Raw genomic sequence first — 20,003 nt, forward strand, 5'->3', positions numbered from 1 at the left:
TTGTTTTTTTTTAATAATATTAAAAAAAATACCTATTGATATAATTTTAAATCTGTAACGACGTTTCACGATGTGAGAAAACGTGTCCCTACCTAATAAATAGACTTTATTTTTTATCTTTGAGACTGACTTCTAAGCTAATAATAATAATTTAGTCAACCACAAAGGAAATAGGTATAATACATATTTAAATTATTTTGTACCTACTATCGCCTTATCATAGAAAAATTGGAATAACAAAAAATTCCCAGTAATTTTACGAATTTTATGGTTTGTTATTGTGGTTTTGAAATTGTTTAGTCTGCAGCCGCAGAGACTTGTTATCGAAAATAATCGTGGTTTGCTAGCTTTATCTCGTTAAAGATACGTCCATGCACACGTTACCTATTTATATCAAGGCCCTTTGTGGTATGTGCAGGGAAAACACTACATAATTTCATATTAATTTTAACCTCACACGCTTGCTATCTTCCTTTTCGCTGCTCTTTAATGGTTTTGATTTATAGTGATACGTAGCAAGAGCAAGTCGGAAGTGTTCGCGGTAGCTTTGCCTACCTTGGTGCAGTTACACTATGCGGGAAATTGATCGAGACCTATAGTGTAAACACCCACTTCTGTTAATTTCGCCGTGGATCGCCCATACTTCGGTGCGCGTGCTCACGCTACAGTTCGATCAATTTCCCGGCTTTTCCGCATGTAACTGCGCCATTACAAAGAGATGATTTTCCAAGAAATTCAACGCGCAGTGGCTAGTCGAATAAACTGCGTCATAATAGTGCAGTGTTGGGAAAAACAAGAATCTTTAAAAATAGCTTGAACGAACTAACTTTATTCCGGATAAGTAACAAATAATGCTTAATAAAGCTTATTAGCAGAAACTAAATGACTTATTTCGCAACTTCTGACGTCACTGTTCGTAAGGGTAGTCCTACCTACGAAAAATCTGCCAGATGGCAATACGTAGACGCGAGGTCCAAATGCTGCATGATCGGTTATTTTTTGACATGACATTGACAGATATGTCAAAATCCACCAATCATGCAGCATTTGGACCTCGCGTCTACGTATTGCCATCTGGCGGATTTTTCAATGACGAAAACCCTCATTTTAGAAAATAAATTTCGTAGATATGTAGTTAACCAATATTTTTACAAAGCATCTTCGTAACTATTATATCTATTGATTGCCATTGTACATTCATTTACCCTTACTATTATACACATTTTAAAGCATACACTTTAAACATATCAATTACTCACAAACACAATGTAATGCATCAGATCTAAAACTTATGCGAAGTACGAGTACTCTATCTAATTAGATAGTACTTATCATTTATTGGACAATAGAGGAAAGCCGTAGACAATTTTATATTTGCCCGCAACATTCGCATTGGGAGGATAATTGCCCTATTGTCATTTGCCCAGGCCCACCAGGAAATGACCGCGTAATAAACGAGGAAAAGGATAATGATGACCTGAGGAAGAATCATGCGCAAACAGTGTTATTAAATAAACTAGGAGTGCGAATCGACTAACTGGAATTACTAGAGGTTAATTTAGTTTACCTGCTGCCTTTTTCCTGATCAAACATAATTAGTATAGGCACAATAAATAAGAACGTTAAAGAAATAAAAAGGTAAGAAATAAATTGCTTAATACATAAGTACTTAGACTGCAGTAAATTTTTACCAGTTTTCGAGTTTTAGTGATCTTTTGAAAAGCGAGGTAGGAGGCAATTACAATGAAACCATTTCACCAGAAATATGTTCATTTACAAGTGCAAATCGGTTTAAGAGACCTTCGTTGGTCTTGAGGCCATTGTATTGATTTCTTTGAAAGCATTTTTTTTCCTCTTACTGGAAAAAGAAAGACAAACCGCCCTTCAAACGATATTAGATTTTATGGGCACCTTTGTTATTCGGATACAAATCTGAACTGTCCTTCCGACTGCAATGGTTTTATTTTTTGTCCCTCCAGAAGATTGAAGCATTCTAGTCTCTATGAGGGTGGTGTAAAGATGAAAATTGATGAAAGTTTTCAACAACAATATTGGTTGTCTTTTTAACAAAAAACCAGGTAACCCTGGTGGAGGGACTGCGCCGGCGCAGGATTTGTTGACGTTTTTTGTTCACATTCCGGCAACAGCTGATCGGCACAACAAACCCACGTGACCGGTTGTGCCGGTTCCCATTGGCTCAACTCACCCCAACTTTAAATTTTTGGCCGGCATTTTACAAGAATAATTTCCAGGTACATAAAACCTTCCAAGAGGGGTACCTACTTTGTAAGCAATTTTGTAAATGCATTCTGCTGCAGTTATCGACTAATAATTTTGGGTCTTATTATCCTGCTTTGTCTCTAGTAGGTAATATTTTGTCCAATTTCAGAATATCACATGTCGAGCGACATGTTTACCTATTTCATGCGATACTCGTACCTTATACCTACTTCTGCATGCTGCAAAACTAATTGCAATTTTTACAGCCAGCCGCCTACCCCACACAACACCAAGTTTTTGGCAATTAGGAACAAAACGTCTTTGACAAAAAATACACATGCTGTCCCAAAAATCGCGTCAAACGAAACTCGAGAGGTGCGCCCGATCAACCCTTTGCTATTTTTTGCACTTTTAGTGTACACTTTTTTTCGTTTTGTATGCTTTTTGCCACCTACCTCTACATACAAGGCATTATGGTAACAAAATGAATTTAAGAAATCGGTTTGCATACTTGGGGTTGGTTTGGATATCCCTTAGGGTGCTCTATCTCTGAACTTCCGCTCGGTACTATTTTTGGAATATCCTGTATATTTTTCTAAGTGTTAGGTGAATTATTGCTCATCCCATTAACTCAGTTAATGACATAGTTATCCTGTACCATAAAACTCATTGACCAAATTATTTGTATGTATCTAACGCCCTATAGGCCAGTAGAATTAAACACAAAAATGAATTAAATCGGAAATAATTCCTACTAAAGATTTATGTGCTTTAATGGCTTCATTAGTTGCCCATAAAGACTCTCCTAGGTTTTCGACTTCGACGGAGTTGTGCTTAAGTGGTGGGGGCCCCCGAAAGGGGCGCTTTTTCGGTTTTCCGGTTATACCGCGTAAAGGACTTACCCTATCGAAAAGTGGTCTTCCTAGCGGTTGAAGGGCATTTAATCCTGCATTTAATAAGACCAAATTCATATGTTTTGAACAAACCATTCTCGTGCAAATGTTCGGCAAAGTAGAAAATATGTGTATAATTAATGACCCTCTCCACGTCCAATGACTCGTTACCCGCAGGCTTCCAAGTCTTGAAAAGGAGCGCCTCAACCAGTGTAACCCTATCAAGGCTTACGAGCTGGATGCGCCTATCCTTGTTCGTCCCAGCCGTTCCTTAACTGCGGTTGCTGCACCTCTTCCTGGCACTCACCTGAACGACTCTGTGTTACCTACTGTGGCTGCCCCTCTTCCTTGTATCCTCCTCCACGACTACGTTGCCTAGCCGTATGCCTGGTCTAAAGTTCGACGCCAAAAATCAACAACAACAAGTTCATATTAAAACGCTGAAGAGTTTTTTGTTTGTTTGTTTGATCGCGCTAATCTCAAGAATTACTAGTTTGATTGAAATAATTATTTTTGTGTTGAATAGCTCATAAATTGAGGAAGGCTATAGAATATATACAATCACTCTACGACTAATAGAGGCGAAGCAGTAAAGAAAAATGTTGCAAGCACGGAAAATAGTATTTAAACTATTTTCACGCGTACGAAGTTGATTTTGTGGCGTCGAACCTTGGACCAGGCATATGGTTAAGCAATGCAATCGTACAGGAGGGTACAAGGAAGAGGGGCAGCCACATTAGGTAACACAGAGTCGTTCAGGAGAGTGCCAGGAAGAGGTGCAGCAACCGCAGTTAAGGAACGGCTGGGACGAAAAAGGATAAGCGAATCCAACTCGTGAGCCTTGACAGGGATACGCTGGTTAAGGCGATCCTTTACAAGGCTTGGGAGCCTACGGGTGACGAGCTATTGGACGTGGAGAGGGTCATTAATTATACACATATCTTCTACTTTGCCGAACATTTGCACGAGAATGGTTTGTCCAAAACATATGAATTTGGTCTTATTTAATGCGAGATTAAATGCCCTTCAACCGTCAGGAAGACCACTTTTCGATAGGGTAAGTCCTTTACGCGGTATAACCGGAAAACCTAAAAAGCGCCCCTTTCGGGGGCCCCCACCACTTAAGCACAACTCCGTCGAAGTCGAAAACCTAGGAGAGTCTTAATGGGCAACCAATGAAGCCATTAAGGCAATAAAATCTTTTGTAGGAATTATTTCCGATTTAAAAGCTAATTCTACTGGCCTACTAATCATTATCCTTAGTAACTATGCTATTTTTTTTTTACTATATTCTGCGCTAAACTCAGAGGCGGCTCTGGCCCATGTAGCGCGTACAATCAATACCCTGGCGCCCTTTTTGTAGGCCGGTCAAAATGGAATATTCTCCAGTGAAGGGAAATTCGGGTACAAAAGGTGAATTTCAAATAACTTAATATCGTAGCAAAGTACACGGTACACCGGTCTCTTTGGAGGTGAAGTGAGACTCTAGGATCGCATGTGCACTGCACACCTTGCACCATAGTAAAGGCGGGTCTGGATAATTCGCAAGTTTACAAATAAAGGATAGAAATAATTTACTTTTGGACAACAAAAGATAGGTTTAGCAAAATAACTAGATAAATAAACAGTGGGGTTTAAAATTAATCGCGTTTATTTTTGTTAGTAAGATTTCCAGATTCAAATGCATGAGGCATGCTAGATGAGTGAGCAGCCAATGAAAGATCATCAATCACTATTACTGCACACCTGTAATGAACTAAATTCAATTTCATAAACCAAGATAGGTACATTTAACGCTTGTATTTGTAATAACAATTGATCAAGAAACGAGGTCACTCGCAATGAGTAATTAATGCGTTTTGGCATATTGTGCAAACAATTTAACGACTTGTATGTAACCAAGTAACCAATCAGTGAAAGCCTTGGTGACACACAAAGTTGTGTTGAATTAATTAATTACCTATTAAATAACAATTATCCGTGGCTAATTCCCTGGTTTGTTAATGTAAAAGTAGTTGTAAGTAAAAACTATATTTTACGATTTCATTTTTTATCGTGCTGTTTTGATTCAACGGTTATAATTAGTAATGGATTATAAAATCAACACAAGAGATGTGCAAATAATAAGCTTAATAGATCTAACATGTATTGTACTAATACTAACTATTGTTTTATACACGATGAATGCACCTAACATTGTTAAATCCTAAACATTGAATGGTATCCTATCATTAAGCTAGACTGAACTGTTTGTTAGTTTACTGTTCTGTTAATCTAGAGAAACTTTTCCATTAGCCATAACCTATAGTTAGATCTATTTCAAGATTAATCTCATACTATTGGTCAATCAGAAAGCAACTGTAATTACTTGAAAAAGGTATAATCGTCATACAACTTTTGCCTAACTTAAAGCTCAGCTTACCAACCTATCTCATGGTTGCCATGGATACATTGCGCGTGATATGCGTCAGGGGCCGGGAACAGGTTGTAGAGGGTAAACAAAAAAACATAAAAACGCAAACACCTGGGCGGTTTGGCCGACGAGAGGGCGCGCGCGCACAGAGACAGGACTCTGTGTGCATTCATCGAGCCACTTTTGTTGGTGGTATCCATGATAATACAAGCTGAACACAGCATCTTATGTCTAAAGGCCGATTTACACGTGTTAAGTAGATAAGTAGGTACCTACTTAATTTTTCGGGTAAGTTGAGTTGGTGGGCGGGGCTTATCAATCAACACGTTTTGACAAGCAGTTTCATAGTAAACAAGAGTTTGACTAGGTACTTAAATACTTTTTGATATAGACTTAAAATTAAGATAAAAAAAGTTACATAACTACCTACCTACTTAATACGTGTAATCAGCCTGTAAGGTTATATAGTTCAACAATAAGTTCAAAAATAGCAATTTTGAACTTATTGTTGAACTTAATGTATGTTTATGTTAGAAGGTACTCGTATGTTGTCTTTGCTCTTATAAGGGCTACATACAAGATGATTGGAAAAATATTTATTAAAATCACCCTATTATAGTAAAACAGTGTCCTCTAGACATTCCGTTCGTGATTAGCAATATAAACATCTAACTTTTAACTTTTTGGTCCGTAGTTGGCACTAATTTTGAATTTCAAGTAAAGTCTACCAAACAAAGTTTCAGGTCGTAGTTTAAAGACACCGTCGAAAATTGGTTATGGAATATCTTGAATATTATAATTACTCTGAGAAATATCGTTTGTCTTTTTAACGCTAAAATAGAATTGGGATTCAATAAACTAGGTTATATACAATACATACTTACTTAGATATTTCTGGAAAAATTACTTTAACAAAATCGCAATTTTTATCATTCTCTCTTATAACAATTGCTTATTATCCACCAGTTAAATTACCAGCAGCATCTAATTATGTAGGTATCCGCTCCTTTTAATTTCGTATCTTTCTGAATGTGTCAATGATGACCATTCACTTAATTAGAAACTTAAAAAAGCAATTGTGCCGCTACTTTCAATGGCGTATGTGCTTTAATCTTGAAAATAGTTACATGTTGCTGATGGCTATCTCAAAATCTCTACTTAATAGGTACCTGCGCCGCAGTGACTTTCACTACTGACCCCCTTAACTGGGAAGCCTTTGCCTTTGATTATTGTTAATGGGCAGGTACCTCTCTTGCTAAGGCTGCAATTGCAAAAAATGGTTAAGGTATTGCGAGAATAGTTGGCTGAGTTCCCATGTTCAAATAATCGTCTCTACCATCTTAAAGCTCTCTCAGTAAAGTTTGTACTGAGAATTCTGCAGATTATGCAACTGACTTCAAAACTTTTTCTGAGCACATAATTATTTCTATCATCAAGGTTAACTTTGTAAACCGAAGGTGTAAAGGTCAGTAATGAGCTTACACATCGTTAAGTAAATTATCTACTTTGGTTGGCACTTCTGAAGAAGTAGATCATAAAGTGCAATAACAACACACTCGTACGTTTGTTCTTAAGTTATACGCAACGTTCTCAGGTCGTACGTGCTTTAGGGGAATATAAATTTCATTATTATAAACATCAAAACGTGTTCAGATTAGATTAGTGCACACGTGATGCAACCCTTACGTGATCATTGCTTTGAATGCTTGAGAAATTGTGAAAGAAAAAGAAATGCATTTATCTTTATTTAGTTTTTCATTGATTTCGTTACAATTCCTAAGATATTGCAGGTATATTAATTTAAGTTATTTTCTATCTTTGCCTTTTTTTTAGACCCTTAAAGTCTGGGTATTATTGCTACCTATCATTGCTGACAGCGATATCTTAAAATGAATATTCATTACTAAAAGTTATTTCTTAAAATGTAGTCTGCAATTTTGTATATGAAGGCTACTTCTGATATAATCGTTCCTTATCGTCAGTCAAGAGGATATGAAACCAGTATCGAAACCTTCTTTCGCTCGATTTGCATTCATTACCCTAAAATGAACGCTTGCCAGCCCCGGCGATGACGATGTTTCTCACAAACCAGTGCTAATTTTAACCTTGTGTCTTCGTATTTCCTTCAGTCTTGTAAGATAACTAAATAAACTAAGTAATCAAGAACCCCTAAAAATTAAAGAAACACGTCGAGAATTTAAGATTTTTTATTGCTTTTAACTTTCTCTGAGTTGCACTCCTGCAGGAGACGTTATACGCTATTGATTTAACTCAACAGATACGGACCAGTATAAACTGATTCTAACGTATAACCTTCAAAGGGAAGGTCAGCTCTTCTAATCTAGTAAAAGCTCATCCTTGCAAGCCAGTCAAGGTTTTGACCTTACGAAGAAATATATTTTCACTTTACAGTCTGCGAGGAATCTCAAACATGTGAACCTGACATCAGAGACAAATAAACTGTCCCATTGCCAACTGTGATACGCGTAACATATTCTCAACAATGTCGAACAAACATAAACCTCAATATTTAACTGAAAACAACAGAGAAAAGCAGAAAACAGATTGTCATCGTAAAGTAATGCAAGTTGTGTCTTAAGATGTAAGTTACGAGTTAATCTGCCTATCAGCTATAAAGTACAAGAACAGGTGTCCTGGCAACACTGGCTAGTAACTAAACGTGAGTGCGAAGTTACGTAACTGTTACCTTACTTTTGATTACTGTAGCTAATTCGCACACCTACAAAATAACGATAAATTGCAGATTTAAATCCAATGTTCTTAGCTGAAAATATTGCAGAATTGTCATTTACTAGTGAGTGTAGAAAGACATGCCTTTTAATCTGCATTTCAGCGGTTTTGTAATAACTTTGTAATAATCGTTACTTGACTGCGTTAACAAAATTTTATCTCTCTTCTTAAACGAAAAAGTATTTTTTTTATTAAGACTCTTTTCAAGGCACCTTAACACACGTCCTAAACGTCATAGCTTGTCTTACCACCAGGGGTCAACATTACTGTAATCAACTAGTTTGAGAAGAAGTGATGGACTAACTTGTAATCTTGATAGAGCCATTGGAAACCTAAAATCATAGTAATTTAATACAATTCCTACGAATACAGTAATTTAAATGAATTGTGATTACATCACAAACGCCGTGTAAGGTACAGTGATAGGATCGGTCCGTGACCAGATTGTTTTATCAACATCTCGCCGATTCCGTTCCTGTCCTTACAGACGGTTATCTAACGACTCTACATAGGTACAATATAGGTAGTTATAATTTCCCGTCACTTTATGTAACTTTATTACATTTTCTATGGATTTTCAATAGATTTTACGAGGTATCTGAATATTGCCAATCAATATTCATATTTTAGAGAACACTAACTTACCTGGGTAGTATTAACATTTCAATAAAATTATGAGCTTTCGAATTAATTATAATCAAACTCTTACTATCTTTTGGTAATTTATTTAAATGTGCTGGGGTGTTTCGGAAAACCATACTTATAACACACATGACTATCAAACCTAGTATTTACATATTACACTAAACCTGCACATTTTTCCAGTTTTATAGCTAAACTGAATGATTTATTACAAATCATTATAACTATAGTTTATTTCCTGTTAGATTCAACATTGGCCTCTTGAAACAATCGCTTTCCTCGCGATATTATTAAACTGTGATAAGATTTCCATACGCGCTACCTATTCGCGTTACCAAGGTACCGCGATAAGATCAATGTCACACCATTGACATTATGATAGATTTATTCATAATATACAGTTATCTTTAACACAAACATTAAATGCATCCGAATCAACGTTGCAAAAGTGTACCCTTCTCAGGTATCCTTATGGCAATAATTTAATTGTATTCAATTAGTTAATAGACATTATTAATGTACATGTGCTTAAAATTTTAACTATTCATTGAGTTAAAAAATGTTTGTGCCTAAAACATTGATATTTAGTCACCGACAGTAAGAAGTTAGGCTAAAAGAAAAACCATTCGAGAAGATAGATTCAGGACACAATATATAAAGAGCAATTAATAACTACAACAATTAATAACTAAATACAAACACCATTCACGAAGATAAGACTATTATTGTATTTATCAAGATGTAGGTATTATCAACTTATGTCAGTATTTATCGTTAATTTTGGATACTCCTAAAATAATCTGGATATTCCACGTAGGTCCTGAACTTGATGACATCTATTGACACATTGAATAATTTAGTACTCAGTAATAAATATAGAAATATTTCAAAGATTACACATGGGAGAAAAATTCATAAGACGTAGAATGTAGAGCTTCCCAACCGCGGGTGATGACGTTCTTTGTCCGATAATAATAACGTAAACATGCTTATCAAATTATCAATTATTATATCTGTTGGATAGTTTTTAATCCTATGTTAATGAATTAAATATTGAAGGGCGTATTAATTACAGCGACATTGGGTTTATTCTGCGGAATCTACGTAGCGGTCCGGAGGCGGAAAACTTTATCTGCCCTTTTAAGACGAAGTCGACTTAAGTGTTATCTTCATTGCCTTTGTCCTGTTACTTGGCAAATATCAAGATCAATTAGCTGGTGCGACGAGATAAGTTGGTTTTCCTGAGTTAAGTTTACAGTTGGTAATTTGAACAATTTTCCTATCTTGTAATAATTAAGTCCGTTGAGTTCCCCATTTATGCAGAATTACTTGGCTTGGCATTGCACACGTTATGTTGATGCAAGGTGACAATTGTGTTAATTAAGAATCTGTTTTGTACAAATGGCTCTTCGGCGGAATTAGTTCTACAAATTGCTTTTAAATGAAGCTAGCTAACATGATCTGTGAAACTGCTTGCGAAATAAACGGTAATGATGCGTGCTTATGTAATAAAATTTCTAATTCAAATCTCTTGAACGCTCGTTCGCTTTGATATCTAAGTACGCACATGCCTCGTCTCTCAGCTACGTCATATCGATTACATTCTCTCGTAGCTCACAAGTCCAAAATTCCGTCCGCACATCACCGCTACGGTACGTCAACCTTGACATTTCATTGTTTCATGGAGGAGGCATATTACGAAACCTCTTCAAACACTTTCCCTTGTTTACGTTAGTACCAATTAAAATATTACGACATAAAGCCCTTGAAGTAAACAATTCAATCATGATTTGACTTGAAATATTTTGACTAATAATAAAAAGTATGATAAAGAGTATTTGGTAAATTGACGTGACAATAGTTTTTATTGCATTAGTTTTACTTCACCACTAATAAATTATAATTATCACGCAGCAATTTTCAACAAATTATCACTAACGTGATAGGTAGAGTTCGTCAACAATTTTATGTAAACAACTGACCATCAATTTGCCTTAGAAATGTGAAAGAAACGTGGGCAGTGTGGGCTCTGTTTACTGTGCTAACCGTAAACTTGACAAAAAGTAAACATTTTAATTTTAAATCTCAAAATGCGCCTTATTTAAGGTTATTACTGGGTGACTATAAGATGTAGAGCTAGAGCAGTAAATTCCGACATAGTTACTGAACTATTTAAGTTAATTATGTCATAAAAATACTTTTTGAATATTTTGATGACAAATGCTAAAGTTCGAGACAGTTTAAAAATAGAGACAGATTTGTATTTACTTAGACAGACGTACAAGCAAATTGTATTATGTTTTAAGTAATGGCTTTAAAACAAATACTGTTAATGAGATAAAATGACGCAAGTCCGCATATGTACCTACTATATGAATATAGAGTGAATGCGTGTTTTTCTTTTACGATTATGTTAATTTGCATGTCTTGTAGTCGTTTTTCGTAGTATATACTGCATGTTCTACACGTGTGAACTAGTACAATGCAGATTGGTAGTGATAGTACTCGTAAAGTGAATGAAATAAACAGATTATCAGCTCTACTTTCTGGATGATACTTAGTATGTAATCGTTATTGCATAGTAGCCTAATGGCTCAGTGCGTAGTCGGCGGGGTCACGCAAGTTGCATAAGTGGGTGCATCTGCTTGACATTTGAATCGACCCCGAATCCTAATAGAAACTGTGTCACGAATTAACAGCGAGCGGGCACCGGCGAGGTGCGTTGTGCAATCCCGTTAGTGCTCCACGTGCGAACGAGGCGCGCCTCAATGTCGCCCGTGGGCGGCCCGCCCGCCCCGCCGCCACCCGCCCGCTCTAAATAGCGACCGAACCCGACCGAACTTTCCCGGCTCTGCCCGAACCGTACACACGAGTACAGCCTTCCCACTCCCTCACATCGAGCCCGCCGCGCGGCGTCTCGCTCCAGCAAACAGCTGAGTATCAAAACAAAAGAGTGAGATAGCCGACGCCGATCCCGCTCGCCGTGCCGGCCGGCCGGTGTCGGCGTCCGCTATTCGCGCCACACGCACGCCAGCCAGTTCTCATCCGAACCGCGTCAGTTGAGGTCGTTCGCTGTGAGCTCACGTGCGAAGTTTACTATCGCGAAAGGATTCCCCTTTGTCCCAATCGAGGACCCGCCCGCGTATTATGTTTCCGCGCGAGACCCGCGACCAGCCCCGGCCCACTGAAGTGCCGGAAGTGCAGCGTGAATCGCGTCGAAATCTGAAATTCTGCGACGGCTACCCCGCGAAACGCGTTCGCCGGGCGATTTGAAGTTGTGTATCGGTGTTTGGACAGTGCTGTGTGGACTGAAGAGACGATGTCGACAGGCAAGCGGCTGGCGAAGCGGTCCATCATAGGGACCCGCGTCGCGGCCCTCGGGGAGGACGGTTTATACTACTCGGGGATGATTCAGGCAGTGAAGACGCCGGCTCCTTTCCCGGAGAACAACAACTGTATTAATCTGACGCCGAATACTCGTTATACCGTGCGTTTCGATGGTGGCAAGTTGACCCGGGAGTACCGTGATGCGGAGCTGATCGGGCCGGGCTTCCGCGGCATGGCGGGGGTGCGGCTGCGGCCCGGCCAGCGCGTGTACCTGACCTACAACGGGCGCGAGGTGCGCGCCGACGTGCAGAGCCACGACCACGACACCGACGAGCTCGGCGTCCTCGTGCATGCGCCTGCCGCCGAGGTTGGTACCTTTTGTTCATCCCTCTGTCAAAAGCGCAACTCTACAATCCGCGCCGGCCGAGATTTCTCAAGCGTGTCTCTACATGACTAGGATGTTTGTGTGAGCTACGTGTTGCTTCATAGAATTTAACACATAATATTTATTATTCCTCAGAAATTGGAAAATCCATGTGCAAATAACACTTAAACGCGTACGATGCGACGCTGTGATTCAATGCGGACAATTCGTTTTATATCATAACAAGCTGTGATGTAATACATGACTGAATAGTTTATTTGTGGTATTTTCCCCATACAAATATTTTATTTAAATAATTATTGTAAGTTAGTAATTTTAATTTAATTTGTCTCGATCGCATCCGAAATCAAAACGGCCCTAGAAAAGACATCAACGAATATTTTTTTCAAAATTATTTTCAATTAATTATTCAGTGCGGTGATATTTTTCGTTATCTCGCTCTGTTTTTGCAACAATAGTGCTAATTTAGCAATCGTATTTCTGTTTTTAATATAAATTATGTTAAAGAGGTTCAAGAATAGTAAATTTTATCTCAAAACCAATTTATAAGTGACGTTTTACGTGATCTAATCAAGTCGTGTCAGTTTTAATTTGCATATTCAATATTACAAACAGCTTGAGTTTATTCCCTGCTCACAAATCCAATGAAAGGAAATGCCAAATTAAGTCTGTCGGTTGATCTGCGCTGAAAATATGTAAATTCAAAATTTAAGGCATAAAAAAGGCTGTTTCTCCACGCGCTCTAATCGCACCGGCAACAATGTTGCACGCAAACAAAGACGAATGCACATTGCGCGGGCGCAGCGCGGTGCGTGGACAAAGCGCTGCTATTGACCCTTCCACACGTGTAGCAGCCCTCCCCCCACCCCGCGGTGCCATCTGACGCATGCTACAAGATTAACTACTAATTACTTGGTAATAACTCGACGTTTTCATGACACCGATTGTTCCATTTATCATAAGTCTTGATCACGATTGCCGTTTACATATCAAAGGAGACTTCATCGTCTCTTTGTTTCATTTCTTTTTAATTTTAACGTACTGGCTTCCTCATTTGCAATGCAATTAAAAGTTGTGCACCTCAATCTTTCTTTGTAAGTTTTCAGTATAACCACAGAATAATAATAAGGTATAACTTGTATGATACATTCCCAAATTTTAAATATTTCGACGAACATTTTAGGCTCGGTTGCACCTTCTTACTTTAACTTTGACAAACGTCAAAAATCTGTCAAACTCCATACAAAAAGCACCGGTTATCGATTGTGTGATACATTCCCAAATTTTAAATATTTCGTCGAACATTTTAGGCTCGGTTGCACCATCTTACTTTAACTTTGACAAACGTCAAAAATCTGTCAAACTCCATACAAAAAGCACCGGTTATCGATATAGTTACGGTCAAAGTTAGGTGGTGCAACTCAGCCTTAGAATTTCGTAGTTAAATATGAAACATAATTATTCATTAGCAACTTCACAGAAATTAATCACACCTTTCTCATTATCCTTTATTTTGTATTTTCCTTTCTGTCATTCGGCATAATGGTCATCATATCACTTGCATGTAGTTTTAGGTTTTGAGTCCCATGGTCCACTTTGTTGTAAAACATGCTGCGGTGTGATAAACGTTATCGTGGACCGATACAGTACCTATCTATGAATAGGTAGGCAAACAGCCTATAAATCTACCACTATGCGGTTTTCCGTAACTTCGAATGATTACTTTATCGTAATAAATGACAACATAGATACCTACATTAGAAGCCGAAGTGACATATGTAACTATTATGATATGTAATGAAGCATTCACATGAATGCAGTACAAGGTCCGATTTGACACGTTTTGAATTAAGATTATTGGCACGTTCCTTCAGTAATCGGGTTTGAAAGTAATCCTTCTCTTACCAGATAATTTATATTAATGATAGAGTATATCATTTTGATAATGGCGAAGGTTAACGTTATCATATTATTATCATTATTCCACATCTTAACCACGCAACATACATTTTGGCACCTCAAAAAGTATGCACTGCTTATTTAAAGATAAGATATACAATGGCTTCCGCTACGCAATATGTACTAACAAACAAAAACATTACTGCTTTCATTGATAAAAGTGATTTAAATATAACACATCATAAGAAATATTGCGTTTTATGTTACAAGCTACGGCGCAGTAGTAAGAGAGATTCTAATATTTTTTACAGAAGTAGGAAGTAATAAACAAAATACTCACTATTATACTTCGTAACATGGCTAAACTCATTTGTATTCTATGCACACTTCTTGTTGCATTGTTTTTTTGCAAAAAAAATAACGGCATAGAATAAATACAGGCAGTTGACGTAAGACAATCCACTAATCAATCACAATTAACATATTATTAACATTCAGGTATATTGGATATGTCTGATACACTACTAATTTCAGCCAAATCACTTAGATAAAAAGTGACATAACGGTGATTCAGTTAAAAAAAGTTGTAAGCATTCTTATGATGGGCTTCTGTGCTTCAGTAACAAGGGGCTACTTAAAAGCCAACGCTCGTTCCGAAGCTCGTAATGGCTAGTGTGCGCTAAATTCTTAAATTCGGCCGCACCGTTACTCTACGCACCGGTCTTAGTAACAGGTAGACGCCTCTGCCAGCGCTAATAACTATCATAATGCCGGTACATCCTATTGTAGAGTCTAATCATATAAAACTTTACCACAGTAAAGCTAAGGCTGGGTTGCACCATTTCACTTTACCTTTAACCAACGTCAAAAATCTTTCAAACTCTATAATAAACACCGCGTTATCGTTACGGTTAAAGTTAGATGGTGCAACTCAGTCTAAATGTACCTAATGGTCAAATCAATTAAATTCCTACTTTTTCATGTAATCTTTGTTTTATATTTCAGTCGTAGCACGTGAGTCATTTGTTTTGTTAGAAGAGCTTTTGCTATGTTGTTAATTTTGTGTCGCTACGCCATTATGTCATGTTTATAGCCATTGTGGAGTTTTGCTTCAATTGTTTTTAAATGTACTTTGGAATAACACTCTTTTGATTGGTCTTTTAAATATTTTAATGGTTTCATAAATAGCGTAGTTAGCAACTGAGTACAACGAGGCTAGGCGTGAATGTTTTCAAAAGAATGAGCGCCGGCCGGCGAGCTCCCGCGTCATTACCGCGTATCTCGTGCGCTTATCGCCCGAATATTAGTCGACAATTAGTCCCAACTATTTGTATTGTACACAACAATATCGAATGTACACATTTTCGAGATAAATTATAATCACCCATTTGACCCGCTACCCGCAGCCGGTTGCGATCGACAAGGTCTTTCGAAGGTTTGATTTCAACTTTATTACCCGGACGCTGACTCTTATTTACAATATTGAGTAAAAACTGCTTTTATGGTAATGCACTCGATCGTTAAAATGTATAAAATCCGTTCACAAGGCCAACGGAACGATAAACGTTTACAAATAAGATATGAAGATGTTTGTAAAATACGATTATCATTTAATTGTTTTTGGGCTAATTCTAATATATTTTTGCTACGAAATATGTGTCTTAAAGTAGCATAATAGAAACCTGACTTATGAAAGTTAGAATAAATTATGATGATGGCGCATTAGAGGTGTAGTGTAGCGTGGTGACACAACTAGGAAGCCGGCCGGCAGCGCCCGCGCATCGCGCTGCGTAGATAGTGACGTAGCACGCGATATTAGCATGACGCGCCTCGTGCCACTGCACTTTTCACTCATAAAATAACATTTACAACTTATTTAACGATGCATGCTTTCAAACACGCGCTTAACGGATTCCTACTCACATTTTTCGCTTCGACCATTTCTCTATCACTTTTAATTTTATTCAACAATAAATAACAATGGCTCGTTGTTAACTGCAATTCCACGCCAGGTAATTGACTTTCATTACAATGCGTCGATAACTTTTACATAACGCCGACACTGAACGCATTTAAAATCAGATATTTATCAAGTACCTATTGGCTTATTTGAAACAAAATAACCACTTGTTTACACCTTGGTTATTATGCCTATTTATCGTGTAACCTGTTGTGTAGGCAGTGTGGTTTACGTCACGCTCAGATAAAACATGGCTCTCGAATCATCAAAACAAGTCGGAAGATAACAAATAAAATAATTATGTCTCTAGCTAAATGAAATGCGCACTAGCGGAAAGCCAAATAATGACGTCATCAATTTAAGGATAATTGCTGAAACTGGAATTTTCAATGCACAAGTCATCGTTATCAGATTTGTGACGCGGTATTCCCCGCTGTATGCGCACGCGTCGCTCGGAGCCGCCTGCGTCACTCGATATTTACACGGGCGCGAGCGGCGACCGGCAAATCCGCTCGCATGCTACGCGAAATCAGCTCAATTGAACCTGCGACTGACTCACGCCGACGCCGGCCGGCGAAGCTCGTAAACAACCTCACTCTATTTTACCGGCTTCCAAAGCAAACATGAATAGCGTTACGTAGCGCGCAAAAAATACACATTCTCAACTTGTCAACTAGCAAACCAAATAGCGGTTCATTAACAAGTGGCTCAGTCACGGAACCGAGCTAATTTCAGGTGACGATTGAAAGCGATCCGCGCCCTACTTTTCTCATGCGTAATACCGATTGCGGAGCAGCGTTTCGGTTAATTTTAATAGCACTCAAAATAACGTAAACGGTAAGCAAGTCAGCGGCTATAATGTGTCGGGCAATAAGATACAGAAATAAAGAGTGCGCGGCCGAGAAATAAGGTCAGCGGCAGGCCCGGAACCGAGTAACGGTATTCGTTACAAAATCGCGTCAAGAATTATTTTCACGTGCGCGGTGCCGGTCGCGGGACCGTTAGCCGCGGTGGCTAACATCAGCTAACCCGGCCGGCGGGTTGTCCGCGGCTAAGTGGCACAAGAAGCCGCTAATGTCCATGACAACTCGCACGGAAAATAAACAACAACCTCACTCTGATTTCAATCGCGCCACAGTTGCGGGAGGTCAAGTATCAGGAAAGCCATTCGCGAAAGCTGTAACTTTTGCGTAATTTCATACAATCGTGATCTCCCGCGGCCTAGTTATGGACATTTCGTACAAGCCTCGGGTGTCCCTAAAGAGGACGGTCGACGGGACGCGGCTCTACGAGTGTGAAAGTGCACCTGTGTAACTAATATGTAGGTATAGATTGTTTCAGATTCACTTATTTTAAAACAATGCGACATTGTAACAACTGAACAATGTTACTGTGAACAATGAAAAGTGATTGTCTTTTTGAAAGCGAGAAAACAAATTTGACTAAAGGTAGAATAAACATAGATGATAATTAATACATTGGAAATACTTCACCAACGTTCAGAATTGAAAATGCGTGATATCTTGCGCTAATACAAATACCAAACATGGTCTCAATTAAAGCATGAATTGGTATCATAATAAATCAGTTTTCTTTTTACGCGTGCCACAACAATTCCGAATCGCGAGCGGAGGCGAGCGGTCTGAACTGGCCAACGCTGTAATTAATATCGCATTACTTGAATAGCAGGCGAAAGCAGTTACGACTTAAAAGTAAATTATAGATGCGTTTTCCAGATTTTCCAGTCCAGTTGAGTTTTTTTTCGATAGAGCGAAAGACACTTACGCTCATGGCGACTAGCCTTGCGTGGAGCATCGCGTGCTTGGCGCGAATTTCACTTATTGTACTCTGCGTAGCTCATGTTGCTTCCAAAAGCGACAAATTGGTTTCATAATTAGCCAAATGGAATAACATAATAACCGTAATTGCATCCAAAATCACGAACCAGCTATAAATCCGACTACGCAACGCAACCTGTCCGGAAAAACAATAGGAACTCTACATTATTATAATGTATCTTGCATGTAGCAGTAAATTCATTTTTATTCGAAGAATGTTTCCCTATTTAACTTTGCCATGAACGGCTAATAATAAACTTAAGTGTATCTCACGCACTATATGCCGCTACAACACTGCAAGTGTGCCGCCGGATCCGATACAATTTACAAGTTTCTCCCTCGATAATTTCTAGCTTTACGTGAGTTTTTTTTGCCATAGTGTGTGAATGTGTTAACGGAACCGGCGAGCATCGGCTATTGGTGAAGAAAACCATGGGAAGAGAAAACGCCGCCTGCGCAGCCACGGCTCGAGCGCTGCGCCCGCGCCCCTGCCCCATTGTTGCATCATCTCAAACGTTGATGCAAACAAGCTTTTGTTGCATCATTTAAAGATGGACACTGATTTGAAAATTTTAATCAAAAGTATGATGAAATAAAGTAACTGATATTGTATTGTTGATCATAAATATAATAATAACACGTTCACAAGTATAATTTTAAAGAGTAATTAAAAGTTTATTGTTCAAATAATGTATTCGATTCTTTCAAGAGCGTCTTTTTAAATCTTCATAAACAAAGTAAAGCCTACAAACAAAAAATGTTTTGCATTCTGCGTCACCGGCGCGACGCTTCCAAAAATTTCGTAACGGTACCATGATTAGGTTGCCCTCACTGCGGCCAAGTATTTGTGAAAAAATTCTCAAGCTATTTACTCGTATAATGTATAATATAATGCATGTAATCATTAATAAACTTAACGTATACCAATGTTTTACAATATAACAAATTACAGACATAAAATTCCCCGTTCAATGCAGTAAACGAGGCTTGGGTACAAGTTGTTGAAGTTTCCGTAATTATGTAGTTTAAATTGACTCGCTAATTAAAAATTAAAAGGAATTCACATAAAATTCACACGTAATTAATTACAACGAAGTTTTAAATAGTCTTATCGGCTACGGTTGTGTGTGGTCACATAAATAGTACAATGTATGCGACCCAATTTGCCTCGAGTAGGATGATTGACCATTTAATGAAGACAAAAAACGCTCGAGAATTTTCATACTGCGATTTATATCGTCTGTGTGCTAATTTCATATTTACGTGACGTGCTTTTCTGCTTTTTATTTTAATTTTACTCTTGCTCTTTGCTCCCAGTGCAATAATTCTCATATTACAAAGTCAGATCCTTGATCCCATTCCCAGCGGTCTACTTACAAGCATTATACAATAAAACTACTCTCTACACTGAGATGTAGAAGTTTCTCACCATGAAAACCAGTGAAAACCATAATTATCATCTCATGAATCATTGTTGTCAACCAAGAAACTTAAATTAGACCAAAACAAAAATACTTCCTCTCAAAATAAACTATTAATAAAACGTGAATCTCTAAGACCTTGATATATTTCGTCGAGCACCTAGTAATGGTCCTCCCACCAGCTACCAGCGAAGGCAAGGTCGGCCCTTTGTGGGTGACCTCATTGCTATCGCCTTGGAATAGTTACACGATAC

General features: G+C 38.2%; 1 protein-coding gene across 1 annotated transcript in view; it reads left to right on the forward strand.

Annotated features, from left to right (window-relative positions):
• The first annotated feature begins 11,932 nt into the window (after nt 1-11,932).
• Nucleotides 11,933-20,003, forward strand: part of LOC135082799 (zinc finger protein 395) — a 56,039-nt gene continuing 47,968 nt past the window's right edge. The window contains exon 1 of the mRNA XM_063977563.1: nt 11,933-12,613. Within this exon, the coding sequence (XP_063833633.1) occupies nt 12,239-12,613 (375 nt within the window). The 5' untranslated portion in view covers nt 11,933-12,238. The remainder of the gene's footprint in view (nt 12,614-20,003) is intronic.

This window comes from Ostrinia nubilalis, chromosome 2 (genome assembly GCF_963855985.1).
Source record: "Ostrinia nubilalis chromosome 2, ilOstNubi1.1, whole genome shotgun sequence".
Lineage (NCBI taxonomy): Eukaryota > Metazoa > Arthropoda > Insecta > Lepidoptera > Crambidae > Ostrinia > Ostrinia nubilalis.